Source organism: Limanda limanda, chromosome 2 (genome assembly GCF_963576545.1).
Source record: "Limanda limanda chromosome 2, fLimLim1.1, whole genome shotgun sequence".
NCBI lineage: Eukaryota > Metazoa > Chordata > Actinopteri > Pleuronectiformes > Pleuronectidae > Limanda > Limanda limanda.
In genome coordinates, this window is record NC_083637.1 from 2,146,217 (window position 1) to 2,173,839 (window position 27,623).

General features: G+C 42.5%; 3 protein-coding genes across 4 annotated transcripts in view; all 3 read left to right on the forward strand.

The window, feature by feature from the left end:
- Positions 1-2,070, forward strand: LOC132997757 (NLR family CARD domain-containing protein 3-like; the record flags this gene model as incomplete). The annotated part of the gene is made up of 2 exons (XM_061067471.1): positions 1-729; positions 2,056-2,070. Coding segments are annotated over 2 exons (744 nt in total), but the record flags the coding sequence as incomplete, so codon positions are not given.
- Positions 2,071-9,677: 7,607 nt separating this feature from the next.
- On the forward strand, positions 9,678-17,943 carry arhgap19 (Rho GTPase activating protein 19). 2 transcript variants are annotated; one of them, XM_061095148.1, is made up of 12 exons: positions 9,678-9,721; positions 11,590-11,864; positions 12,899-12,979; positions 13,064-13,273; positions 13,799-14,025; positions 14,149-14,235; positions 15,021-15,086; positions 15,205-15,396; positions 15,500-15,607; positions 17,192-17,305; positions 17,468-17,569; positions 17,884-17,943. In XM_061095148.1, the coding sequence occupies exons 1-12, from the start codon at positions 9,678-9,680 to the stop codon at positions 17,941-17,943; spliced, it is 1,566 nt and encodes a 521-aa protein (XP_060951131.1). The 2 variants fall into 2 exon arrangements, with proteins under 2 accessions (XP_060951131.1, XP_060951138.1); XM_061095155.1 differs by having other exon boundaries at positions 11,605-11,864; positions 17,881-17,943.
- An 8,469-nt stretch (positions 17,944-26,412) lies between these two features.
- The window catches only part of LOC132997773 (slit homolog 1 protein-like), a 58,000-nt gene continuing 56,789 nt past the window's right edge, over positions 26,413-27,623 (forward strand). Inside the window, exon 1 of the mRNA XM_061067472.1 lies at positions 26,413-26,684. Coding sequence (XP_060923455.1) covers positions 26,413-26,684 — 272 coding nt within the window. The remainder of the gene's footprint in view (positions 26,685-27,623) is intronic.

Genomic DNA, 27,623 nt, shown 5'->3' on the forward strand with positions numbered 1-27,623 from the left:
AGGTGCCACGACATCTTTAAAGCCTCCACTGACCAGCAGAGACGCATCAGAGTCGTCCTGACCTACGGCGTCGCTGGCGTTGGAAAAACCTTCTCGGTGCAGAAGTTCACTCTGGACTGGGCAGAGGGTTTAGAAAACCAGGATGTGGGTCTGCTGACTGTGCTTTCGTTCAGGGAGCTGAACCTGGTGAAGGACCAGCAGCACAGTCTCCTCACGCTGCTCCGTGTTTTCCATCCAGCGTTACAGAAGCTCACGGCAGAGACGCTCGCTGTCTGTAAACCTTTGTTCATCTTTGACGGCCTGGATGAAAGCAGACCTTCTCTGGACTTCAACCAAAGGGAGCTTGTCTCTGAGATCACACAGAGGTCATCAGTCAACGTGTTGCTGACAAACCTCATCCGGGGGAATCTGCTTCCCTCGGCTCTCGTCTGGATAACCTCCAGACCTGCGGCGTCCAATCAGATCCCTCCTGCATGTGTTGACAGGGTCACAGAAGTACGAGGCTTCACTGATGCCCAGAAGGAGGAGTACTTCAGGAGGAGATTCAGTGATGAAGAGCTTTGCAATAGAATCATCTCACACATCAAGACGTCCACGAGCCTCCACATCATGTGTCAAATCCCAGTCTTCTGCTGGATCAGTGCTACAGTTCTGGAGCACATGTTGACCACAGACCAGAGAGGAAAGCTGCCCATGACCCTGACTGACCTTTACTCACACTTCCTGCTGGTTCAGACAAAGAGGAAGAACAACAAGTACGGTGAGGGACATGAGACGACTCCACAGCAGCTGACGAGGACTGACAGGAACGTTCTCCTGAAGCTGGGGAGGCTGGCACTTAAACATCTGAGGAAAGGAAACATCATGTTCTACCAAGAAGACCTGGAGCGCTGTGGTCTTAATGTCACAGAGGCCTCGGTGTACTCAGGAGTTTGTACTGAGATCTTCAGAAGAGAGTGTGTGATCTTCCAGAAATCAGTCTACTGCTTTGTTCATCTGAGCGTTCAGGAGTTTCTGGCTGCAGTCTACATGTTCCACTGTTACACCGAGAGGAACACAGATGAACTCAACCGCTTCTTGGGAACATGTGAGGACACAGACAGCACCTTCTCCCTGGATGACCTCCTGAAGAGAACCATGGAGAAATCCCTCACCAGTACAAATGGTCATCTGGACCTGTTTGTTCGCTTCCTTCACGGCCTCAGTCTGGAGTCCAACCAGAGAGCCTTAGGAGGCCTGCTGGGTCGGACAGAGAACAATCCAGAGATCATCCAGAGAGTCATCAACAACCTGAAGGAGATGAAGAGTGATGACATTTCTCCTGACAGAAGCATCAACATCTTCCACTGTCTGACTGAGATGAAAGACCACTCAGTTCATCAGCAGATGAAACAGTTCCTGACGTCAAAGAACAGATCAAAGGAGAAACTCTCTGAGATCCACTGCTCAGCTCTGGCCTACATGCTGCAGATGTCAGAGGAGGTTCTGGATGAGTTGGACCTGAAGAAGTTCAACACATCATACCAGGGTCGATGGAGACTGATCCCAGCTGTGAGGAACTGCAGGAAGGCTCGGTGAGTCCAGACATGATCAATAACATGTTCAATCGGGGGAGATGAGTCGTTCTTCAAATACACTCTTGTGTGTGTGTGTGTGTGGTGTGGTGTGGTGTGGTGTGGTGTGGTGTGGTGTGGTGTGTATGTGTGTGTGTGTGTGTGTGTCAGCTGGCAGAGAGAGGGAATTCTCATTGTTTTGAGCAGCATGGTGTCGCAGTGGTCAACACTGTTAGTGTAGCCTTTGTGTGTGTGTGTGTGTGGATGGGGGGGGGTTGTGTGTGTGTGTAATAAAGTTATTATTATCATGTACATATGAGAACAACTAGATCAGATGTGGAGAATGAAATCCAATGTGATCACTGTGCTGGAGTTTGAGGGTTCAGATATACGACCATGTGGGGTCCAAGGGAGGTTATTGTATATACTGTTTATATAGATATATATATATATACATGTTCTGTGACCTTTGACCTCTGACCTCTGACCACCTGCATCTCAGGAGTTCCTCTGTTAGTCTGAATGAATGCTTGAACCAAATCTGAAAGGATCCTCTTGAGGAGATTTTAACAAAAAGGGGATTTACCAGGGTGAGGGTCACCTGATCACATTTTGTATGAATGTTGTGTTTTCTGATTTAATTCTCACAGATTTGATATTTTCTTTAATTACAGACTCTGTGGTTGGGGATTCTCAGAGACTCACTGTGAAGTCGTGGCATCAGCTCTGAAGTCAGACCCCTCACATCTGAGAGAACTGGATCTGAAAAACAACAACCTGAAGGGTTCAGGAGTAAAGCTGCTGTGTTCTGGACTGGAGAGTCCAAACTGTCGACTGGAGACTCTGAGGTCCTTAAATCCTTCTTCACTTTTCAGACTTTCTTTCTTATTGGGTCATTATTTATTTAAATTGTCTCAGTTCTGCTCTGCTCACTGTCCCTCAGTCATCTGTCCCTCACCCAGCCTGTCAGTCACGTCCACCTCATCAACTCCATTCACCTGCACTCACCTGCTCCTGATCACTAAGAAAGTGTCAGTAAATAACATGTGGACTGAGGCCGAGCACTCATCCTCCTCAGGTTTTCAAAATAAGACACATTCTTATTGAAACACGTTGGAAAGTTGATAAGTATAGAAACAAACAGGAAGTGACATCAGGAGCCCTCCCTACTTTAAACAGTGTTTAAATACACAAACCTGCTCAGTGACCAACACATAGAGAAGAAGCTGATGAATGAAACAATGGTCCAACATGTCTGATCTGATATTGATCTTCAGGTCACAGACTGGACTGAGGTCAGCAGCATGTTGAGAGTCTGTGTTGACATGATGACGATCCACAACAACAGGAGGACGCATTCTAATATTCATATTTCTTTATCCAGGTTGAGTCTCTGCAAACTGTCAGAGATCAGCTGTTCTTCTCTGGCTTCAGCTCTGAGGTCAAACCCCTCTCATCTGAGAGAACTGGATCTGGATGGAAACAAAGACCTGCAGGACTCAGGAGTGAAGGAGCTGTGTGGTTTTCTACAGAGTCCAACCTGTCGACTGGCAACTCTGAGGTCAGTTCACTGACTGACTTTTGTAGATCTCATAGCATTTATACACAATTTATCTCATTTAATTCTAATTCAACATAATTCCTCTTCATACATAACTTGAATACATTCATTAATTAATCTGTTATATTTTAAATATTCAGCTACATGCTAAAACACTGACTTTAGTTCTGGATTTCCTAAACTGATGTGCAGGACAGAGACCGGGTCCAAATAATCTATTTGTACTGAATCAGGACTCGTTTTTAGTCCAACATGTCTGATTTCATATATATCTTCCCTGCTATTATTCTGTGCTGACATGAATATGTGTCTGTTATTTTCACACATGAACTTTGACTTACGGTTAAGTTTAATTCTTTATCCAGGTTGGGGAGATGCAGTCTGTCAGAGATCAGCTGTTCTTCTCTGGCTTCAGCTCTGAGGTCAAACCCCTCTCATCTGAGAGAACTGGATCTGAGAGACAACAACTTGCAGTACTCAAAAGTGAAGGAGCTGCTTGATCTACAGCAGAGTCCAACCTGTCGACTGGAGACTCTGAGGTCAGTAGATGGGTGGAGTCAGTCCACGCTGCTTTCATCAGTATTTTACTAAACACAGTCAGTATCACAGATCCAGGGTCTGTGCTACCAAGCAGGATTTGTGGTTATCAGGTTAACCTCAGGTTTAGTTTTTTCAGTCCTACGAAGCTCGTCCACTTCTTAACAAGGTAAATCACCATGGTAACTTCTAATGAACGGTTAACCTGCTCCAGGTTAAGTTGGAGATCAACCCGTATAAAAGCTCCGCCCACTGACCACAGTGACTCTACACTGTTGTGTGGTGCACACTCTCCTTAAAGGGACGGATAAGGGAAGTTTAAATCAAGGTCTGGTTGGTTCAGTTGATCTCTAACTCACCCTGAACATCTCAATGTCTCCAGACTCATCCTGTCCCCAAAACACCAGATGACCTCAGTCAGCTTCCTGGAGACAGGTCCATGTGTTTGTCCTCAGAGACTGTCAGGGCTGGCAGAAGTGCCAGGCGTGGACCCAAATGCACGACACAGAAGCAGACTGGGATTAAGCAAAGTTCTTGGTTTATTACGAATCAAGATCCAGGCAGACAGTCCGAAGCAAACAGAACCAGTACGGAGTAGGCGAAAGGGGAATCCAGGAAACAGAGCCGAGGTCAGGAGCCAGGTGGTCAATCCACAGCAAACAATGTCCGACAGGGAGTAGGCGAGAGAAGGGTCCAGAGAACAGGCAGGTAGATCACAAGGAGGTCAGGCAGGCGATAAGTAAGGAAGGTAACGCTGGAAGGTAAGGTACTAAACACTAACGATCTGGCAGAGGACAAAGGAAACTGGCAGGCAGATATACTGGAGGTAACTAATGAGTGGATTGGAGACAGGTGCGTATGTGGGTGGAGCCGGTGTGGAAGTGCAGAGCAGGAGAGGAGTGGCTGAACTCTGAAACGACACAGGGATTAGTATATGGAAATATGACAAGTGAAAACATTAATAGGAAGGTGAATTCATGACAGAGTCATTGAGACAGTGTGTGTCTTCTTGTCTTCCACTCGTCTTGTGAGTAAACAACAGATTCAGATCTCGTGGCCTCGAGTTATTTATCTCGTTCACACGTTATTATGTCGTGGTCACGTAATATATTTTTAACAGATGCCACCAGGGGGCGCTGTAACTTACACAAGCTGGACCACAGCTGACAGCCTCACACGAGGGACAGAGACGGTGTCGTCTTCATCTGATCTGAGACAGTTTGTCCTCTCACTTCATCAGTGAAGAACTGATCAGGTGTCCACTCTGCACTTTGACATGCAGAGGACACACACTGAGCTCTTAGCGTGTTCATTCCAACACGTGAACATGAAGCAGAGAGGAAGCTGCTCCACCTCTGAACAGGACTGAAGTCCCTGCTGCTCTTTCTACTGGATGAGCTGCATCACTGACTCACAGCTGATGAAGTGAGTCTCTGTGACACTGATGTCTTCTTCTCTCAACAGGTGGAGGAGGGGATCTTAGTGAAGCTGAGTGTGAAGAGGACAGTGTGTGTGGACGGAGGCTGAGCTGTGTCCTGAGGATCCAGAGGCTGAAGCAGCAGCAGCTTGTGTGTAGTCTCCAATCTACACAACCCCTAATCTGCATGTGTTTGTGAGATGAAGCCGGAGCACCTGGAGAAAACACGGGGAGAACATGCAGACTCCACACAGGAAGAACCCATCTGAACCGGATTCAAACCAGCAACCTTCCTGCCATGATTGTGTTTGTGAATGTGTTTATTGAAATGACACAACACAAGCAGAATATATAAACCCTCTATAAAGAGTCACATACAGTGTGTTTAAGTTTGTCTTTATTATTTTCCACCTTTGTCCCTCAGTATGTCTCCATGTGTGTAGAACCACATTCTGTGTATATGTTTGTTTATGATCTTAAAGTTCCTGGATTCACGTCACAAATTGATTTAGTTCAACACAAAGTTAAACACATTGAAATCACTTTGAGTTAAAAATCAGAGTTTTGTCTTTGACACAAAAGATCAAAACTCTGGACTTAAAAATGGGACGTTTTCATTTCTGCATCAGGTGCAGAGCGGTGGTGGCTTTTCTACTTTTGACCCACAGGTGGCGCTGCAGTATAACAGCAGCACATCCCAGTCAAAGCCTTTATATTCAGTCTATGAGTCAAACACATGGATCATTTCCTCTGTGACAAACCAGATGTAACGAGAAGAAAAACATCTCAGGGAGAAAAGTTCTGTTTCTACTTGTCTCTGCTTTAATGCTCAATAAACATCCTTCCACCGACTTCACTGGAATCATGACTCAGCGTTTCTTTCCTCTTCAAACAAACTGGTGGAAACATCTCGTCCTTGGTGCAGGTAAAAGAACAAAATCACCAGTTTGACATCATGGAAACAAGCAGAAGACTACCAGTACAAAGTAACAGCTTTCTAATTATAATAATAATCATGATAATGATAATGATATGGAATATTTTGATTTTACACTTATGTGTGTGATTGGTTTGATTGGTTTGATTCAAAGAATGAACCTCCATCTGTAAAGGATGTCCCATATCTTATCTCACCTCAAAGTCCATATTCCTTTATACTGATTGTGTATGTTTGTTTCTGTGTGTGTGTGTGTGTGTGTGTGTGTGTGTGTGTGTGTGTGTGTGTGTGTGTGTGTGTGTGTGTGTTTCCAGCTTTTCGCAGTTAACATGGACTACTCCAAGCTGGAGAAGGACAGGCCTGATTTCTAAATCGTACGTCCGCCTCTGACGTCGTCTTCAGTGTGAAGAGCCGTTGCACTTTTATTTGTTTTACCAAATATGAAATAAACCCGTGACGCTGAACATGCCGCACTCATTCAGCTCATTCTGGAGTACGGGATCAATCACTTTCTCAGTGACTGTCTGAATTTATAAAGCAGGCAACCACCTGCTTTACTAATGTATGAATTTATTTTTGTTGTAAATCATTAAATCTATATAAACCCCACCTCTCGTTCGTGTGTATCTCTTGTGACTTGAGACTAAACCACCTCAGGAATCCCAGCTTCAGGGTTTGGTTAAATGAACAAAGTTAGTTAAGAGTCTGATAAATAAATCAGCTTCTATGTGTTGAATCATAAGAAAACATATTATTTATATTTTTACCTCAATGAAGGAACATGTTGGTTTAAACTAAATAAAAATAAATAATAAAGCAAAGATCATTAAAATATTAAAATGAAAATTCCTTCAGAATACGTAAATTTTCACCACTTTCTGACTTTCTGCAAATTTTGGTAAGAAGTTGAGCATGTTAAAGCCCTCAAAAAGCCAATTCATTTGCCTGAATAATAATAATAATAATAATAATAATAATAATAATAATAATAATCCTTACAATTTCAATAGGGTCTCACCAGACACCTTTGATGTCTGTGCTCGGGCCCTAATAATAATAATTGAAGTTGATCCGATGAAAACCCTGGTACAAGTGTATCAAAGAAAAAATGTGGAATATGGCCAAAATGGCCACTAAATACAAAATATCAGGCTTCCTGTTTTGTTTTTACAATTGCACCCAGAGACTTTTTTGTTTGTTTGGTCATGATACACCTGTATATCGATTTTTGTGAAGATAGGTCAATGGGAACACCTTCCGGGGGTCTCAGGGGGTCTCGGGGGGCACCGTTGAGCCATTTTGCGACGCCCATTGAAAATTCCTTCAGAATACGTAAATTTTCACCACTTTCTGACTTTCTGCAAATTTTGGTAAGAAGTTGAGCATGTTAAAGCCCTCAAAAAGCCAATTCATTTGCCTGAATAATAATAATAATAACTCAAATTTTTAGGGCTGCAAAGCAGCACTGGGTGGGCCCGAGCACATCCATTTTGAAGCGTTGCATGCTTTTTGTCTGAAAAAACAAAAATAACCAGTTCTGAGAGAGAAAGAGACGTGACCTTTGCAAGACATAAAGTTTCCTTTGATTTAGGAAGACTGAAATCAAAGGATTCATGGTCCATGTATGTCCGCGTTACAGAACATCGTGTTTTAATGGCGTGTAATCAGATTTTGACGCCACGCCACGGTCACACCGTGTGATTAAAAAAAAATCCGTCAGTCAGTTTTTATCTCCATCTTGTTGTGATGACACTCATCTCAATTTGAAGTTGATCCGATGAAAACCCTGGTACAAGTGTATCAAAGAAAAAATGTGGAATATGGCCAAAATGGCCACTAAATACAAAATATCAGGCTTCCTGATTTATTTTTACAATTGCACCCAGAGACTTTTTTGTTTGTTTGGTCATGATACACCTGTATATCGATTTTTGTGAAGATAGGTCAATGGGAACACCTTCCGGGGGTCTCAGGGGGTCTCGGGGGGCACCGTTGAGCCATTTTGCGACGCCCATTGAAAATTCGTTCAGAATACGTAAATTTTCACCACTTTCTAACTTTCTGCAAATTTTGGTAAGAAGTTGAGCATGTTAAAGCCCTCAAAAAGCCAATTCGTTTGCCTGAATAATAATAATAATAATAATAATAATAATAATAATAATAATAATAATAATAATAATAATCCTTACAATTTCAATAGGGTCTCACCAGACACCTTTGATGTCTGTGCTCGGGCCCTAAAAAGTGAATGAGACATTTACAGTATGAAGAAGAGTCGATGAAGAGCAGAGCATCTTTAAGTCTCTGAGGAAACTGTTTAATAAACATTTAACCATATTTAATAGAAAACTACGGAAGCGTATTGCATTCACTTATAAAAAAAAAAAGCCTTGGGTAAAAAATTATTATACTGTCAGGAGGCCTCAACTGAAAGAGGACACAAGAGATGGTTAGAATCGGGACATCACACTTGTTTATTTTCCTTCACACTTTTCTCTATCGATAGAACCCCCTTCAAAACAAGAGTCCCAACCACCAACCTGCTTATAACAGGAACTACACATCAATCTTCTATAATAAAGCCACTAACGGGACAAAAATAAAAACTATCCTCTACCTATCTGTAGCATATCCCCCTAACCCTAAATCTATCTATCTATCCATCCCTTTCTCTCTCTCTCTCACTCGCTCTTTATCTCTATCTATCTATCTATCCATCCCTCTCTCTCTCTCCTCCTCTCTATCTTTATCTCCCTCTCTATCTATCTATCTATCTATCTATCTATCTATCTATCTATCTATCTATCTATCTATCTATCTATCTATCTATCTATCTATCTATCTATCTATCTATCTATCTATCTATCTATCTATCTATCTATCTATCTATCTATCTATCTATCTATCCATCCATCCCTTTCTCTCTCTTTCTCTCTCTCTCTCTCTCCTCCTCTCTCTCTTTATCTCCCTCTCTATCTATCTATCTATCTATCCATCCCTTTCTCTCTCTCTCTCACTCGCTCTTTATCTCTATCTATCTATCTATCCATCCCTCTCTCTCTCCTCCTCTCTATCTTTATCTCCCTATCTATCTATCTATCTATCTATCTATCTATCTATCTATCTATCTATCTATCTATCTATCTATCTATCTATCTATCTATCTATCTATCTATCTATCTATCTATCTATCTATCTATCTATCTATCTATCTATCTTTCTATCTATCTATCTATCTATCTATCTATCTATCTATCTATCTATCTATCTATCTCTCTCTCTCTCTCTCTCTCCTCCTCTCTCTTTTTATCTCCCTCTCTATCTATCTATCTATCTATCTATCTATCTATCTATCTATCTATCTATCTATCTATCTATCTATCTATCTATCTATCTATCTATCTATCTATCTATCTATCTATCTATCTATCTATCTCTCTCTCTCTCTCTCTCTCTCTCTCTCTCTCTCTCTCTCTCTCTCTATCTCTCTCTCCCATCAACGCGTTCATGTTGTTTTCCTCTTGTCAAACGCTACGAATTCAAACCGACCAATCAGAGCGAGGAACATGCAAATCGGAGCCAATCCCTCTCCCGCCTACGTGCGACAAACAGCCAATGGCAGCCTCGATGGGCGGGGCCTGAGCGCAGACGGCGGAGGATTCAAAGTTAAAAATGGCTGCTGGGAAACAAGTCGAGGAAAACAGTCAAAACAAAAGGTAAGCGCGACCCGAGCAGAAACTTCCACCTGCGCGATTTAAACTCTTATTTTGAAATCCCGCCGGGGTTAGCTAGCGTTAGCCCCGTTAGCCCAGGCAGCTCCCACACGTCTCTGCTAGCGTCTGTGGAGCTAACCGGCTAAACACACTCTCTCACTCTCTATTTATCTCTATCTATCTATCTATCTATCCATCCCTCTCTCTCTCCTCCTCCTCTCTATCTTTATCTCCCTCACTCTCTATCTATCTATCTATCTATCTATCTATCTATCTATCTATCTATCTATCTATCTATCTATCTATCTATCTATCCATCCATCCCTTTCTCTCTCTCTCTCTCTCTCTCTCTCTCTCTCTCTTTATCTCTATCTATCTATCCCTCTCTCTCTCCTCCTCTCTATCTTTATCTTCCTCCCTCTCTATCTATCTATCTATCTATCTATCTATCTATCTATCTATCTATCTATCTATCTATCTATCTATCTATCTATCTATCTATCTATCCATCCCTTTCTCTCTCTCTTTATCTCTATCTTTCCATCCCTCTCACTCTCTCTCCTCCTCTCCATCTCTCTCCCTCTCTTTCTTTCTATCTATCTATCCTCTCTCTCTTCCTCTCCCCCTCTCTCTCTCTCCCTCTCCCCCCTCTCTCTCTCACTCTTTTCCTCTCTCTCTCACTCTCTCTTTATTTCTCTATCTATCTATCATCCCTCTCTCTCTCCTCCTCTCTATCTTTATCTCCCTCCCTATCTATCTATCTATCTATCTATCTATCTATCTATCTATCTATCTATCTATCTATCTATCTATCTATCTATCTATCTATCTATCTATCTATCTATCTATCTATCTATCTATCTTCCCATCTCTCTCGATCTCTCTCTCTCTCACTCTCTCTCTCTCACTCTCTCTCCATCAACGCGTTCATGTTGTTTTCCACTAAACACACAGCACTGTGATGGAGTGCGATGTGTACAAGCTTTGTTTACATGTTTGTTTACATGATTGTTTACATGTTTACACCGCACATGTGTGTAGCTGTGTGGACACTGTGTGATCAGAACCATGTTGCTGCTGCTGCCTTTGATCATCCTGTGATGATGGACCGGCTCAGAGGGATTATAATGAAATATTACACTTTTTAATACAGCACCTTTTAGATTTATGGGTTTAAAATGCTCATAAAACAACACAAACTGAACTTTGTCCCTGTGAACAGATTCAGCAGCTGCCTTTGATCCTTGGTATCAACCAGGACATCACAGGACTGAGTAGACATCTGTCACAGCAGACCCACGGAGCAATATCCAGAATTATCCCAATGTCATTTTCACCAATAGCAACACAACAATGTCTAACATGTGTTGATATATTGCTTAATATGTTTGATGATTGAACTTTATTCCTATAGCATCTTTAAAACAGGGATTTACAAAGTTCTTCGACCGACAAAGCAGACTCGGGGGTCAAACTGATGAAGACAAAAATAAAAGTACTTAAAGGAGTATTTCATAAAAAGATTAGTAAAAAAATGAATTAAAAAAGATGATGAGATTGCATAAAAGCAATAAAAAGGCGACATCACTTAAAGACAGTGTGTATATTCATCACATAGAATTATTATTACGTGTGTTTATCTTGAGTCTCTATCTTTAATTGTGTTGTTTTTGTTCGTTGTTTCTTTCTTGATTAATTTTAAGTTGCACTCCCATTTCTTTATAGGATTAATAAAGAACTCTTTCCATCTATTTACCCTCTGGTCCGTTTCCATTCCATTTTTACCAAACTCCAGTCGTAGGTAAAGCAGACTCTGATCCATCAAATAGCTTTTTTCAAATTGTTGACCACATTGTGTCCCCCCCCTTCAGAGGTACAGTGTCCAGCATGGTGATGAATCAAGAGGAATCACCGGGCGACTCTCGAGCAGGACGACCGCCCGTCATCTTCAACCCAGACTTCTTTGTGGAGAAGCTCCGGCACGAGAGCCCGGAGGTGTTCCTGGAGCTGGTGCTCAGTAACATCACTCGCCTCATCGACCTTCCTGGGACCGAGTTCTCCCAGCTCCTCGGCGAGGAGAGTCCCAAGACCCCGACGGGGGGGAACGGAGGCTTCTTCCGCTCTTTCAACTTCCTCAAACGCAAAGGTGAGAGGTGGAGTGAGTGACGTGCAGTATGAAGATCAGTTTACTTTTGATCAGTTGAGGCTAGGGTTGCAAAATTCCGGAATATTCAAAGTTGGAAACTTTCCATGGGAATTAACGGGAATATACGGGAATAAACGGGAATTAATGGGAATAAACTGGAAATGTTGTGGGTAATTTATACTAACTGTATTCACCTTGTCATATACAGACATAAATATAAACATTTTGTTGTGTCATAGGCTGATTTGAGCCCTGAGGAAACTTTGGGCACTTGACTATATGCTTCTGCATCGTTGTGTCATTCTTAACATAGGTCTTTGCACAGTATTTGCAAATGTACACAGCCTTTCCTTCTACATTGGATGAGGTGAAATGTCTCCACACATGAGAGAGTGCACGTGGCATTGTTCTGTAGAATAAGATGAGAAAAAAGTGTGTAAAAAAACACTAATGCAATGCCAGAGATATAAATAGTTAGCCAAACAATTGGAATCGTCTGTAAACATATTTTACAATTGATGGATAAATGAATGGAAATAGGCTAGATGAACAGATGAACAATCCTCAATCAGCATGCTAATATATTTTCCCCAGTAATATCATGGAAACTTACCTGACTAGTCCTGCTCACTACAGCAGGCCTCAATAGCCCTGCTGTAGAGTGAAGGATGCTGGGAGTTATCTGTGCATGTGATGGAAGAATGCACAGTGGAGGGTTGAGACTCAACGTTCCATACATCTTTAAAATAGAGTTTTGAATGATGTTTTTATTGCTCAGGGTTTAATTTGCGTATTTTTTATTTTTTTTCAAAATTCCCGAGCTAAACTTCCCATGGAAAGTTTCCGGAAACTTTCCACCGCTTTGCAACCCTAGTTGAGGCCTCATCACTCTTTCAAGCTTTGAGTTTGTTTTTGAGGAAATTGTGCGACTGTGACGAGCCTGGAGCAGAAACACAGGAACAGTTTGTCTGATGGGAACTTCAGCAACTTTAAGTATAATCACTGACTCTCAAAAATCTCCCGCTACATCACAGATAAGGACGTTGTGTTTGGAACCCCGTTGACAGAAAGCTGCATCGCTCAGATCTACCAGCTCATTGAGTACCTCAGCAAAAGTGAGTGTTTTGTCATTCAGGAGAAAAGCAACTTAACCCATCTTCGCTCCATGCCGTGCTCAGCCCCTGCTCTTCCGTCCTCAGACCTGCAGGTGGAGGGTCTGTTCCGGGTGCCGGGGAACAGCGTGCGGCAGCAGACCCTCAAGGAGCTTCTGAACAGCGGCGCCGATGTGGACCTGGCGTCTGGAGACTTCCACCCCAACGACGTGGCCACGCTGCTCAAGACTTTCCTGGGAGAGCTGCCCGAGCCGCTGCTCACACACCGACACTTCCACGCACACCTTAAGATAGCTGGTAGGAGCACAAACACACAAAAAACACACACACACACACACATATAGGAGGAGAGGCGGTGGACTAGTGGCAGAAACTTAGACTATGGGCAGAAAAGGTCTCTGGTTCGACTCCACGGAGAAACAACAAAAAGACGAACCTGGATTGATCTGTCCAAAAATCTCCCTACCCTGTCTAGTGCCCCCTGAGCAAGGCACCTTACTCCCCCAACATCTGTTCCCCGGGCGCCGTACATGGCTGCTCACTGCTCTGTGTGTCCTGCACCAGATGGGTTAAAAGCAGAGGTTACATTTCCCCTTGCATGAGTGTGCCTGTGCATGTCTGTGCATGTGTGTGGGACAAATAAATGGATCTTAATCTTAATCTTAATACCAGTATCCTGTCAGTAGTCAAGATGTTGGAGATGCAGGTGATTGCATTTTTGAAAGTGTTTTTTAATGTTTATGTCCCTGGGAAATGGATATCAAGCGGGAAAAGGTCAAACTCTGTGTAACTTTACATCCTCCATCATCATCTCTGTCCCAGACATGACTCTGTTTGACGAGCAAGGCAACAAGACGGAGGCGCCCAACAAGGAGCGTCAGATCGAGGCGCTGCAGCTTCTCTTCCTGCTGCTGCCTCAGGCCAACCGCTCGCTGCTCAAGCTGCTGCTGGACCTGCTGTACTACACAGCCAAGCAGCAGGACAAGAACAAGATGTCCGCCTTCAACCTGGCCCTCATGTTCGCGCCGCACGTCCTGTGGCCCAGACACGTACGACTTGTCCTTGAGAACCTGAGCCAGAGGCTGCACACAGGATGTTTGAACCACGGAAATCTGTTAATGTAGTAAATGTGTGTTATTTAGTTTGTTTGTTGTTGTTGTGTTGTCCTCCAGATGACGGCCGGGGACCTGAAAGACAACCTGAAGACACTGAACAGCAGCATGGCGTTCCTCATCAAACACTCACAGAAGCTCTTCAGGGTGATTATTGACCACACAGACACACACACACACACACAGACACACACAGACACACACACACACACACACACGACCAAGCCAGTAGAGCTACATCAGTTATATGCTCTAAAAACCACTTCCTTGAGATGTAGTGTGTGTCTGTTGTAATTAGGGTTGCAAAATTCCGGGAATATTCAAAGTTGGAAACTTTCCATGGGAATAAACTGGAAATGTTGTGGGTAATTTATACTAACTGTATTTACCTTGTCGTATACAGACATAAATATAAACATTTTGTTGTGTCATAGGCTGATTTGAGCCCTGAGGAAACTTTGGGCACTTGACTATATGCTTCTGCATCGTTGTGTCATTCTTAACATAGGTCTTTGCACAGTATTTGCACATGTACACAGCCTTTCCTTCTACATTGGATGGGGTGAAATGTCTCCACACATGAGAGAGTGCACGTGGCATTGTTCTGTAGAATAAGATGAGAAAAAAGTTTGTAAAAAAACACTAATGCAATGCCAGAGGTATAAATAGTTAGCCAAACAATTGGAATCGTCTGTAAACATATTTTACAATAGATGGATAAATGAACGGAAATAGGCTAGATGAACAGATGAACAATCCTCAATCAGCATGCTAATATATTTCCCCAGTAATATCATGGAAACTTACCTGACTAGTCCTGCACTCTACAGCAGGCCTCAATAGCCCTGCTGTAGAGTGAAGCATGCTGGGAGTTATCTGTGCATGTGATGTAATGAATGAAGTGTGTCACTTGTCCCCGGTTCGATGCTCAGGCTCCAGTTTACCTGAGGGATTATGCCAGAGTTCACTTCGCTGGGACCAAGGCTCTGCAGACCAAGGTGAGTTCACAGAGTCACAGTAGATCGACCCTTTTCATTTAAAATGCCAAACGTTAGTGAACTGAGACGTAGATTAAAGCTCTGAATCAAACCAGTTAAACCTGCTCGGTGCTCTCAGGACGATCTGGAGCTGCTGGCGGCGAGCAGCTCTCCGGCCCGGCGTGCCGTGTGTCCCCTGAAGAGGACGGCTGCTCCGGAGACCTGCCAGTCCCCGGCTCAGCAGTACACAGAGGACGCCCTGAAGGACCTCTTCAGACACGTCCACCACAACATGCCGGACTCCGCCAAGAAAAAGAAACTCGTCCGACAGGTTGGCCTCAGCGTCTTCCCTCCGTCCCACAGTCCGGCTGTGGAGGTTCTCCCAGTGTTAAATGTCTCATAGCACAAAGTGATGTTTTGTTCCCTGTGTGCAGTTGGTCAAACAGACGACTTCAGAGACGCCGACCAACGAGCCCCAGCAGGCGGCGCCAGCTCCCGGCAAGAAACACCCCCGCTCGCGGTCGTTCGGCGGCCTCATCAAGGTACGGAGGTCCATGTTGGTTGTGGCGAGCGGAGAGGTGGAGTCCAACGAGAAGTTTAGCGACAGAAACAAAGCAATGATCTGTGTAATCGATTCTCAAAACGTACACATGACCAGGTTTGTTTTCTCCAGTGGTGTATAAAGTACTTGAAGGCCATACTTGAGTAAAAGTACAGATATCTTACCTGAAAGTGACTTCGGTAAAAGTAGAAGTCACCCGTCAGAAAATGACTTGAGTAAAAGTCTTAAAGTAGCTCATATTTAAAGTACTTAAGTATCAAAGTATCTGGTGTGGAAATGTACTTAAGTATCAAAAGTAAAAGTACAAGTACCAAAATTTTAAATGCAAAGTGCTTTTTATAGTAGGCCTATACAGACACAAAACAACCCAAAATGTTTCTCCTCAAGATTTATCTCAACTGACTGAAAAATTATAACAACAATATGAATATAATGTATAATTTTACAAATTTTGAACCCTGGATAAGAGAGAGAGAGAGAGAGAGAGAGAGAGAGAGAGAGAGAGAGAGAGAGAGAGAGAGAGAGAGAGAGAGAGAGAGAGAGAGAGAGAGAGAGAGAGAGAGAGAGAGAGAGAGAGAGAGAGAGAGAGAGAGAGAGAGAGAGAGAGAGAGAGAGAGAGAGAGAGAGAGAGAGAGAGAGAGAGAGAGAGAGAGAGAGAGAGAGAGAGAGAGAGAGAGAGAGAGAGAGAGAGAGAGAGAGAGAGAGAGAGAGAGAGAGAGAGAGAGAGAGAGAGAGACTCCAGCCTCGCCCCCCCCACCCCGGTTTGTTCCAATTAAGTTTCCAATAGTTCCAGATCTTAAAAAGCAGCTCGAGTAACCTTGATCCTATGATTTAGTTTTACTTCTTTTGGTCAAAACAAACAATCAAAAATCAACGATAAACAATATCCAATGATATAAAAAGAGAGAGAAACTTAAACAGTTTTAACTATACTATACTATTCTATAAATATCTATTAATTTATTTAGATAATCGGCCAATTTATCGATCAAATTCCCACGATGATCAATAATTATCAAACCCAAATAACAACAAAATGTAATGGAGGCTTGTTATTTTACAGTTTAACCATAAGCTGTATTATACATTACTACAAATAAAAAGAAAACACAAATATATAGACGTTGAATTAAGGAAAATACACATAAATTCACATTTTCTGCATCAACAGACATAAACCCCAGATACTGATGCGTCTGTGAACCATTTATATTGATCGTTCCAACTCTGACTAAACACTTACACAACACTTACATTGTTAAATTCTATAGTTAACTTAGTAAATACACATATGTAGAGAGAGAGAGAGAGAGAGAGCTGCGCCAACCTCCGCTGCTCAAGTAACGAGCCATTTTGAGAATGTAAGAAGTAGAAAGTACAGATATTTTTGTTCAAAATGTAACGAGTAAAAGTAAAAAGTCGTCAGGAAAAGAAGTACTCAAGTAAAGTACAGATATGTGAAAAATCTACTTAAGTACAGTAACAAAGTATTTCTACTTCGTTACTTCCCACCACTGGTTTTCTGACCTCTTTCTAACTTTCACACCCGATGCTCTGCCGACAGCGTAAAGCTCGAGCGGAGCAGCTGACGTCCGACAGGCGGGTCCGACACATCTCCCCCGAGGCCTTCAACAGGCCTGGAAGGAAAGCTGGGAAAGAGAACGTCATCCTCCAAGGGGTGAGACACTCCAATGCACTTCCTATTGTTGTTCTTTCCTCCAGGACTGAACTCTCTGGGTTGGGATCATCTCTGTTATTTACCCTTTTTATTCAATCTGTCACAGGAGAGTGATAATAGTGTTATTGTGTTGTGTGTTTGTGTGTGTGTGTGTGTGTGCAGGTGAACAGTCCCTTAACTGGTCCTGTGCTGGGGAAGGTGGGACTGGTGGTGAAAAACCCAGACTTTACTTTTACAGAGAACAAGGCTCTGAAGGTTTCCAAGGTATGAAACAGTTTCTTCTTCACATCTGAAAGCAGAAAAAATCACCGTTTAAAAAGAAGCTCAAGTAAAATCCAACAAACAGACCAACAAAGACTTGCACTGGGGGGGGAACACGAGCTGTGGATTTCTCTGACTTGCTGTGAATCACCTCTGTTAACTCACCGAGGTCGAAGGGATTCTAAATACCAACAACGTGTGCCTCAAGTTCTCCTGAACATGAAGGTGAATTGTTAAAGTGTTGTTTTCTGTCCATCCATCCGTCCTCCCTCCCTCCTCCCTCCTCCCTCCTCCCTCCTCCCTCCATCACTCAGCAGGCCACTCCCCCCCTTGTGACCAGGATGTGTTTCTCTCCTGCTCAGGAGATCTCTGTGTAAAACCCGACACCTTCCTCTCACCTCAGACCGGATTTGGGCCGTATTAGTATAATTAACCCTCATCTTGTGTCATTGTGTTTTCATTGTAGTGAGTCTGATACAACTGTGAGTAATATTCAGCAGATTTAAGCCAGAGCAGCTGAGCCAGAGTCAGCCACTGGGTTCACTTCACCACTGAACTTCACTGGTACCAGCAGCTTGTATTCTACATGCTGTTGATCGAAGGATGGTGGAGAAAATTCATGTTTGATAGTTTTTAATGTTAGTTTTTTGTGATTCTGATTTGAAATTGGGCCAAAATCAACAATCTGGAATCCTCAGCTGCACTTAACAGGGTTTCTCATGTTTAATATGGTAAAGTTCGGGATCTAATATTGTCTTTAGATGCTACAGACGTTAATATTCTAAATATCATTTAAATTTTTAGACCCCACAGTGCACTTTTGATTGAGATCCAATACTCTGAGAATCAGTCTGAGTGATTTCAAATCAATTTAAACATTCTTTTTAGGCATTTTGTCTGTTTTTAATTTGGAAATAATAATCTGGTAATGACAACAAAATGGGTTTGTTGCTGCGACGTGAGAAAAAGAAAAATGGGTGAATATCCTGTTACAGCACGAAAAGTTTATTGTTCTCATGATTTTTCTCACGTTTTACCTGTTATAACAGTATATTTTAACATTATTAAGACATTAAAACGTATGATAGATATTCAAAATTACCGTAATAAGTTTGCCTGATCTAATCAACAACGATTCATCTGAAGCAGCTTCTTCACTTTGGTTCTGCGTCTCTGGCTCAAAGCTGCTGAATCAGAATCACTGGCCTGTAGTTAGCAGAGCTCACAGTTTACTGTAGCAAGTAGAATATGTATATATATGTTGTAATATGTGTGTGTTTGTGTGTGTGTGAGGTGCATGTTCTGAAAGTTTTTACACTTTATTCTTATTGGGAACTGTGATGAGCGCTTTGGGTACGACACTTGGGTGAAAGATGTCTCGGGATTGTGCTGCTGATCTGGAATCAGCTGGATTTAAATTTTTCCAACATCTCCTCCTTCTGATATGAAAAGCAATAATTAATAATCATCGTAGCCACTCCCACGGACTGGGATCCCTGCGAATCTGTCAAATATGAAACTTTCCCTGAATATCTCGAGGAGCTTTTTAATTTAATTTTGTATTTTTTTTTAAACTGCAGCTGGTGATGGAGTCATTTGTCTTAATTTGAAACAAGAGTGCTTGAGGGTTTTGTTTCTGTTGAAATGAAAGGATTTTATGTTTCTACATAAGCAATCTGTTACAGAGAGGAAGAGTCTTCCTCAGATGAAGAGTCTTCCTTTGTGTGTGCATGTTGTGTTCTATCGAAGGGTGATTGTGTTACGAAGAAGAGTCTGAGTGAAGTAAGAAAGGATCGAGATGTGATTGGACGGCGTCACCTGGTTGTTTTATTAACACATCATGTTCATGTGTTGTGATAAAACATGCGACTGTTACAGATTTTGATTTCATGTGTTTCATCTCGAACAGGGTTTTTCAGGATTGTGTGATGAAAGGGACATTAAGTAATACAAAATAAGAGCATCTATAAGGAATTAACACAAACAACTGTCTAATTACTTGAGTTAAGGATCAATTTGGAATATTTTCTCATATTTTTGCACTATTGAGCATTAACGGTTTACATGGCAACGGAGGAAAAAGTTTTCTGTGATGTTTAACACCAGAAAACTTATTTTGTTATTTTTGTATTTGCAGAAACTTAACTTGTTACTTAATGTCCCTTTTTTAAAATATTTTGAACTATATAATTAATAGTTTTTAAATGTATTGTTCTCAGATCCTCGACTTCACTGTTCAGGATTTGATTTAATCTGAGTCAGTTTGTTGTATCGTCAGTTCGGATGCACCAGAGTTCTCAGCACCAGAGAAATACATTTGTTTTTATTTTCAGCTTTTTTCTAAACACTCCAGAGCCGGTGGTTGAACGCTGCCTTGCTCAGTGGCACCTCGGCAACATTTTTTTTATAAACTTTAAAAAGGTTTATTTTTTTCATGGTTCTAATTGTGTATTTTTTGGGTAATGTGTCTGTGCTGCTGAGTGTGCGTCTGGTGCATCCTGGGGTTGAAGGTTTTGTGGATGTTGTATCGATGGGTTTGTGAAAGTGACGAAGAGGGAAACGCCCGCTACAGATAAACACTCGAGATTTACTTCTCTTCTGTTTTGACTGAATTCATCTCGGAGGAGAAACAAGCTTTTGACCTGAGACGTCTCCATGTCGTCGTTTCCTCTTCTGACGATTTCTCCTCATCAGTTTTCGGTTCTCTGCAGTTTTACGAGCCAGATTTAAGGGAAGGTCAAATTGTTTTACTCGTGTATTTATTCCTCTTTACAACTTTGATTATTTAAAATAACACAGAGTTTGCATGTCTGTGGTATTTCCTAAAAAAAACCACTGACTTAAGTGACACTGTTTTTTCTTTTTGAGTCATTTTCTCCACTGTTTCCCTGGAACTGTTCTATCAGTGTCTTCAACATGAATGTGAAACAGGAAGTTCCTCTGCTTGTTGTGACTCGTCTCTGAGTTCCTCTGCACGCTGTGAAAATGAAGACCAACACTAAAGGAAGCTGGATATTTGTAAATTTAAAACTCCCTGACCAGCGTCTGATCTGTTTGTTTACTGAGACAATAAGATGTTGAAATGTCAGTTTGACTTTTTATTATCTTGATGAACTGAAACTTCCTGATGAACTCACGTCAGTGACTGTTGGACCGTGTGGTTTAAACTGTGGTAACATGTTTGTTTGTTTTTATTTTTTTAGTGTAAAATAATTTAACCCTGTAAATTGGATTCCTTGGCGAATGCTCCGCTTTGGATTAAATCTTTTTTTTTATGTTTACTACAGAAAGTCTGATGTTATTTTTTATTTTAAATGTCTCAGTTGTTTCTGCTGTATTCTAACTTCTCACTGTATTTAGACTTTATTTAAATATGGACGACGTGTCTCCGCTTCCTCCTGTTTTCTTGAAAGGAAGCTAAAATAGCCCAGATACAGTCCCCACCCACCAGGGGGCGTTCATACACTTTGGCTGAGTCGTCCATCTTTATTTAAAAGTAAAGTTGAACGAACGTCCGGCAGATTGTGCTTGAGTTTCTGTAGTGCCTCTGTTTGCTCAGCAGGGGGAGCTATTGGACAATATAGAGATATGTTCATCTGGCTCAAGCTGAATTAACACAGACGTCAAGTTAAAGTCACATTATCTGCTAAATATCAGGAGGACATATTCAGATTTTGTTTATTTGTTTATTTAGAAGGATCCTCATTAGCTCTACCCTAAGACAGAGCTGCTTTTAGTGGGGTCCACATTGAAGACATACATATAGATATCTAACATTTAAAACATACATTACAATACCAAAATCAAACATTTAAAACATACGTTAAATTACAAATATCAAAAATTAAAATACATTAAATAATAATCATACAATTTTATATTACAGATATCAAAAATAACTTGGTGGTTATGCAGTTTTACCTTTGTCATGATATAAAACGCTGATATATAATTCCATAGAAGCAAAAACAGCAATCAGATTACAGTATATTATAGTATTGAGTCAGCTTCTGTGTTAAATGTTCAAACTCCTCATCAGAGACAAACTGTGTCCCCCCCCCTCCCCTTACAGGAAGGTCAGAGGTCAGGCAGTGAAGTGACTGGTAGAGATTCAGCAGAGATGCTTTCACATCGTCCGTCTTGACTCCACAGAACAAGTAGCTTCACTCCCCTGATTCCTGTTCAGAAGTAAAGTAGAAGAAACGCTCCTGTTTCAGTGACAGTTACACAACTGAGCCTTACTGCAGTGGCTTCAACACAATCCCACAAATGATTTCTGCTAATGTGTCAAAAGAAATAGTAGAACACACACAGGATGTGATTATAGTTTATCACTTTTATTACATCTGTACTGAAATGAACCTGCACCTGTAAATATTCTGTGTGTTTTAAGGGAAGTGAGATTAACTTTCTATTTGTACAAAGCAAACTTCACATAACTGCCAATAATTCAAAACCTGACACCAGAGTATCAATGGGAGACTTTTCGATTGGGAAATAAACTTTTAATTCATGTGTTGACTTAACTTGTTGGTAGATTGTCTTAAATCAAAACTTAAAATTTAAACATTCACAGTAAATGAGCAGAAATCACCAAATTTAAAGTCTTTAAAACAGTGTGTTTGGATTCAAAGATTTCAAGTACAGAATAATTGTGATTGATTGGTAATTTTCTCAATCAGTAGTTTACTGAACATGACCATGTTTGGCTTTTATAAAATCTATGTTGAATATAACTTAAGGTTAAGTTAAGTTGATTAATCAAGTGTTACCGTCCATGCCAATTAACAGGCAGATTGTTTCAGATTTATAAATCTGAAACGTCTCTAGAAGTTTTGGGAATCGCAGAGTAACTCACGACACGCGATAACGATAACATCACAATATAATGCAAGAGAATCAAACATGATATGGAAATATGGATATGGATATAGAAAATGAAAAATGCCCCTAAAGAGTTGAAGTGCAGGATTTGTGTTAATTCACTTTGATTTGGTTTCATCTCAGTTCGACTCAAACTGAGATGAAACACTGCATCAAGTCTTATTTTAATGTTTCTTTAGTCTTTAACAAACACATTAACTTTCTTAATATCCACATGTGCCATCGTTATAATTTAAAATATCCATAAAGTGCCAAACTATATAACTGAATTATTATATGTTGATATCACTCATATCTCTATATTCCTGTATGGATATTCCGCTCCACCTCCACCACCTGTACGTCCTCTGGATTCATCAGATGAATCTAATGATTTATTTATTAGCTCTGTTCAGTTTATTAATATGTTTCCTCTTGTTAGCGACATCAAACATTTTGCTGTCACATGATAGGGACACTGCAGGGACTTTTCTCCATCTGAGGTTATTGTGAATTCATGTGTTTGAGACAAAAAGCATCTGCTCCGACCTCCAAGAAATCAATTCAGACGCGTCTGCACAGAAATCCCCCCCCCCCCCCCCCCCACCCACCCACCTACCCCTGCCTCAAAAAAAAGCTATTATGGCCCCAGGAATGAGGGGTCCCCCCCCCTGGAGATGTCAACATCTCGTCCCTCCCTTTGTTGCAGATTATCGCTGAATGAGTCGTTCGGTTCAGACGCACAAAGGAAGCAGCCGGGACTCTGCCTGTGGCCAATTTGTTTTCCATCACTTCTGAAGAGCGCCTGGTTAAATGAACCCGTCACAGCGGCTCTGCAGGGAGAAGACAAAGTGAGGCCACGAGCAATAATCACTCATGTACGCTGGTAAATAAAAAGCCGGGTAAACTCGGCCCTGCGGCTGCTGATCGCCGTACTGTAAACAAACCGAATCCGATCTGTTAGCCGGTGGGAAATCTCATTATAGAGCACGCAACCTGATGTGGTGATAAACACGGACGAAAACAATGCCTCCATCTTTACTATCTGCCCTGACTGCTGCTGTGACATCTGTTATCTGTGATTTTAAAAAGGTTGAGTCTGTGTTAAAGCGTGTTCTTTTATCCTTTAGGAGAAGATGAGCCAAACTCAGTTTGCTCAATTAAAGGGACTCTTATCTTTGTTGCATTTGAGAATTACAGCACATTCAAATCATCCCGCCTTCCTCCAATGCCCCACCCCCTCGTTCCCATCCGCGGTGTTTTTTTGAAGAAACTTTATTTACAAGCAGACTTACGACCTACTGCCTCCGCGCACGCACGTGAGTTTTTGTTTACCAAAGCAATGGATTCGGATTCAGAAGCACCGGTAAGTTATATACATTTACATTCACATATGATGACGCGGGCCGAATGCGCCACAAGAAGCAGACGGAAAACCTGCATGTCCATGCAGCAAACAGACAGGTCTGTCGGCCAATAAGGTCCTTCGGTCCGAAGAATTTTATTGGTTGAAGTTTTCACTAAATATTATGAGAGTGAAATAATTGTTTGTTTTTACTCCTGGTGGGTCTGTCTTGCATTTTAGAGTGTCATTACCTTATTAATACCAATTTAACCTTATCCAAAAAAAGTGTAAAAATACAACAAAGGTAAGAGTCCCTTTAAAGTATTTATTTAGAAAGCAATGAACAGGTTACAGCAAAGCAATGGGCTTCCAGTACATTAGTTGTATCAGAGCGCCACGAACATCCGGCGTCTGTCTATTTTATAACAGTAGATCTTTGTTCCTCCTCCTCGGAAGTGCGCAGGCGTAATCCATCCTCCTGGCATTTGGAATAAGGAAGTGAACAGGAAGACACTCCCAATGACGCTATAGTTGCTCGGCAACCTGTTTACTTCATAAAAGGCCTTGAACCAGTAGATGCAATGTGGGGCAAAACTGTTGTCCAGCGAAGCAAAGAATATTATGTTTCAGCTAAATCAAAACAAACCTGACTGTGTAAACATTCGGATCCTCGAAACCAAAGCAACATACAACATTAAGTCAACAACGTCACTCTGTCCGACCTCCTATCAAGACAGCTGTGAGACTGACCAACAATATGACGCACACATTTATAATTTGTAGATTAAACATTAGGAGAGGAAAAGGTTATTATAAAATCATTTGTACTAAGGCCTTATATCTAACTAAAACTACTTCTATCTTTATTGTTAAGAGTACAAATATTATTTGAAATGCTTCTATCTTTATTTGGTTGGAATTCTGCCAGCACAGAGAGAAACTAAAAGTTGGAAATCCCAACAGACTGTCACAGTTTGTTGTTCATCGAGAGAAGAAGCTGAACATCCTCAGTTTCCCAAAGTGTGAGGGTGAGAAACTTCTCTTGTGGCTCGTGGGCGAGTTCTGAATCAGGTTTCTGATCGAGCACCTGCAGACCTGAAGCCAAAACACGTAGTAAACAGTGAAGCTCACAGAGGGTTTCGGTTGTTTTTTAGCTTTCTCTCCTCTGATTCAGATTTCTCGCCCCCCCCCCGCCCTTCTCCCTCTCCTTGGTAATATGTCACAAAAGCTGGAGCCAGCGTTTCTGTGGAGATTTAAAAAAAAAAAGAAGAAACAGCCCTATTTGAATTTCAAAGCCTCGCCAGTGAATTCATAATAGACTTCTGAGTAAGCTCTGTGGCAGCTTATGGCATTCCAGTTATGCCAGTTTCAGAAGAACCCCCCCACCCCCCCCAACGCACACCTTCCTCCTCTTGAGTTCCTTTCAGTTTGAGTCAAAAACACCAGTTTATTATTATGTGTTATCACATTCACCAGAAGCAGAACTGCTTTCATTTCACGTTTATTGTTCCATCGCTCCACAAATTTGTTTTTCTCTTTCTCTCCTCACGTTTTCCCCGGAGCTTCCCGGTCGGATGCTTCAGCCTCATCACGATTTCCTCTCCTCTCTCTCTCTCTCTCTCTCGCTCTCTCTCTCTCTCTCTCTCTCTCTCTCTCTCTCTCTCTCTCTCTCTCCCCCTTCCTCCCCTTTGCTGTCTCTCCTCTCATCACGTCCGTCTCGCCTTAGGCTCTTTCTCTCTCCCCCCCCACCCCATCACCAAGGGAGGAGAGAGCATGTGGGCGAGAGAGATAGACAGAAACAAGGAGAGAGAGAGAGAGAGAGAGAGAGAGAGAGAGAGAGAGACTTCTGTCACTGGAGGTGCCGGCTCCTCCGCTGCTGCTGTCACTGAAGAGATGTGAGTTCACCCTGGGTGTGTGTGTCTATGTGTGTGTGTGTGAGTGTGTGTGTGTGTGTGTGTGTGTGTGTGGAGGGGGGTGTTATGGGAGGAGTCTAAGTGCTGTTATTTGTAAAAGCTTTTGATGGATGATTGCTCTGTGTGTGTGTGTGTCTGTCTGTGTGTGTGTGTGTCTGTCTGTGCGTGTGTGTGTGTGTGTGTGAGAGACAGAGGGAGTCCCCCCCCCCCTTCTCCTTTTCTTTTTTCTAGTGGCTCACTGTTCGGTGCACAATGACTCAATGAAAAGTGGAGGGGCGAGCGAGCACACTGTACGTCTGCATGAGGGAGAGAGAGGGAGCAGAGAACACAGAGCAGAGTGGAAGAAGAAGAGGGAGAAGAAGAAGAGGAAGAAGAAGGAGAAGAGGAAGGGGAGGTGATTGGAGGGAGCTGTGAGGCTGTGGACAACAGAAGGGGAGGATATACTGGTCTCCCACCCCCCCCCTCTCTCTCCCTCTCTCTCTCTCTCTCTCTCTCTGAAAGGCCACTCTGGGATCAAGTGGCAGCCGTTCAGTCCCAGCTCAACTTCACCTGCGCTGCTCCTCTCTCTCTCTCTCCCTCTCTCTCTCTCTCCGTCTCTTGAAGCATCTCACTCCTTCCTCCTCAGGCTTTTGTTCCTCCACCTTCTCCCTCTCCAAGGTGCTGCTGCTGGTCGTGGTCACCACTCACATCCCAGGACCGGTGTGTCTGCAGTGTGGTGCCGCAGGATGCCTGCTGGGAGAGGAGGGGCTGGAGCCGGGTCAGAGCTCGGCCCCGGGTCAGGACTCGTGACCCCTGGTCGGGCTCCTGGCCCCGGGCTGTGGAGGACGGTGGCATGGAGCGTTGTGGTGCTGCTGGTCGCCGGTGGAGGAGGAGGAGGAGGAGGAGGATGTGCGGAGGCGTGCCCGGCTCTGTGCAGCTGCCTGGGGAACACGGTGGACTGCCACGGCCTGGGGATCCACTCCGTGCCCAAGAACATCCCCCGAGGGACCGAGAGGCTGTGAGTACCCTGGCCCTGTGTGTGTGTTTGTGTGTGTGTGTGTGTGTGTGTGTGTGTGTGTGTGAGGTGTGTGTGTGTGTGTCCATGTGAGCTGAGGGGAATCCTTCAGAGTGACGGCACCTCTCACTTCATGTGTAGGACCAGGTTTCATGTTTGGTCTTTATAGGTCAGAGCCTGAAGGTCCCCACATGTATGATAAAACACAGATATCTGCATTTGAATATGATGGGATGTGTGTGTGTGTGTATGTGTGTGTGTCTGTGTGTGTGTGTGTGTGTGTGTGTGTGTGTGTGTGTGTGTGTGTGTGTGTGTCTGTGTGTGTGTGTGTGTGTGTGTCTGTGTGTGTGTGTGTGTGTGTGAAGGAGAGAGTTTCTGTGAGTGTGGATTTATAAAGTAGTCTGTAGTGGGAATTTAATGATCAGTGTGACTCACCCTGTGTGGAGTTATTATCATAGTACGTGTGTGTGTGTGTGTCTGTGTGTGTGTATGTGTGTGTGTGTGGCTTTGTGTCATTTCTGCTTTGCTGCAGTGTCTCTTCTCTGGTGCTCATTAGGTCTCTTTACGTCTGTTTAACTTCATCACACACACACACACACACTCACACACACACACACAGACACACACACCTTCCTCACAGTGCTGCTCTGCGGCATCATTCCTCTTCCAGCTTTTTCCCTGTTGTCATTTCACATTTAATCGGTTTTATTTGTATTTTCTCCAAAGATCCATGTTTATATTATTCACACGTCCTCATCATCTCTTAGAGAAATTAAATATCCTCCGTCCTCTTTATTTCATTTCACTCTTTTCTGCATCTTGTCTGAACTCATAAAGTGAAACTGCAGAAGGTTCAGAACATCGTAGAACATCTTTCTCCTTAATGAGGCGTATCGTGTCCTCTGTAACGACCCTAATATATTTATTTAAACTTTCCAACAC

Excerpts from the sequence above, each read along its gene's own strand:
- arhgap19 (XM_061095148.1), top strand. The coding sequence starts at position 9,678 with ATGGCTGCTGGGAAACAAGTCGAGGAAAACAGTCAAAACAAAAG. Across the intron at positions 12,980-13,063 it reads CATTGAGTACCTCAGCAAAA|ACCTGCAGGTGGAGGGTCTG; the intron begins GTGAGTGTTTTG and ends TTCCGTCCTCAG. Across the intron at positions 14,236-15,020 it reads ACTCACAGAAGCTCTTCAGG|GCTCCAGTTTACCTGAGGGA; the intron begins GTGATTATTGAC and ends TTCGATGCTCAG.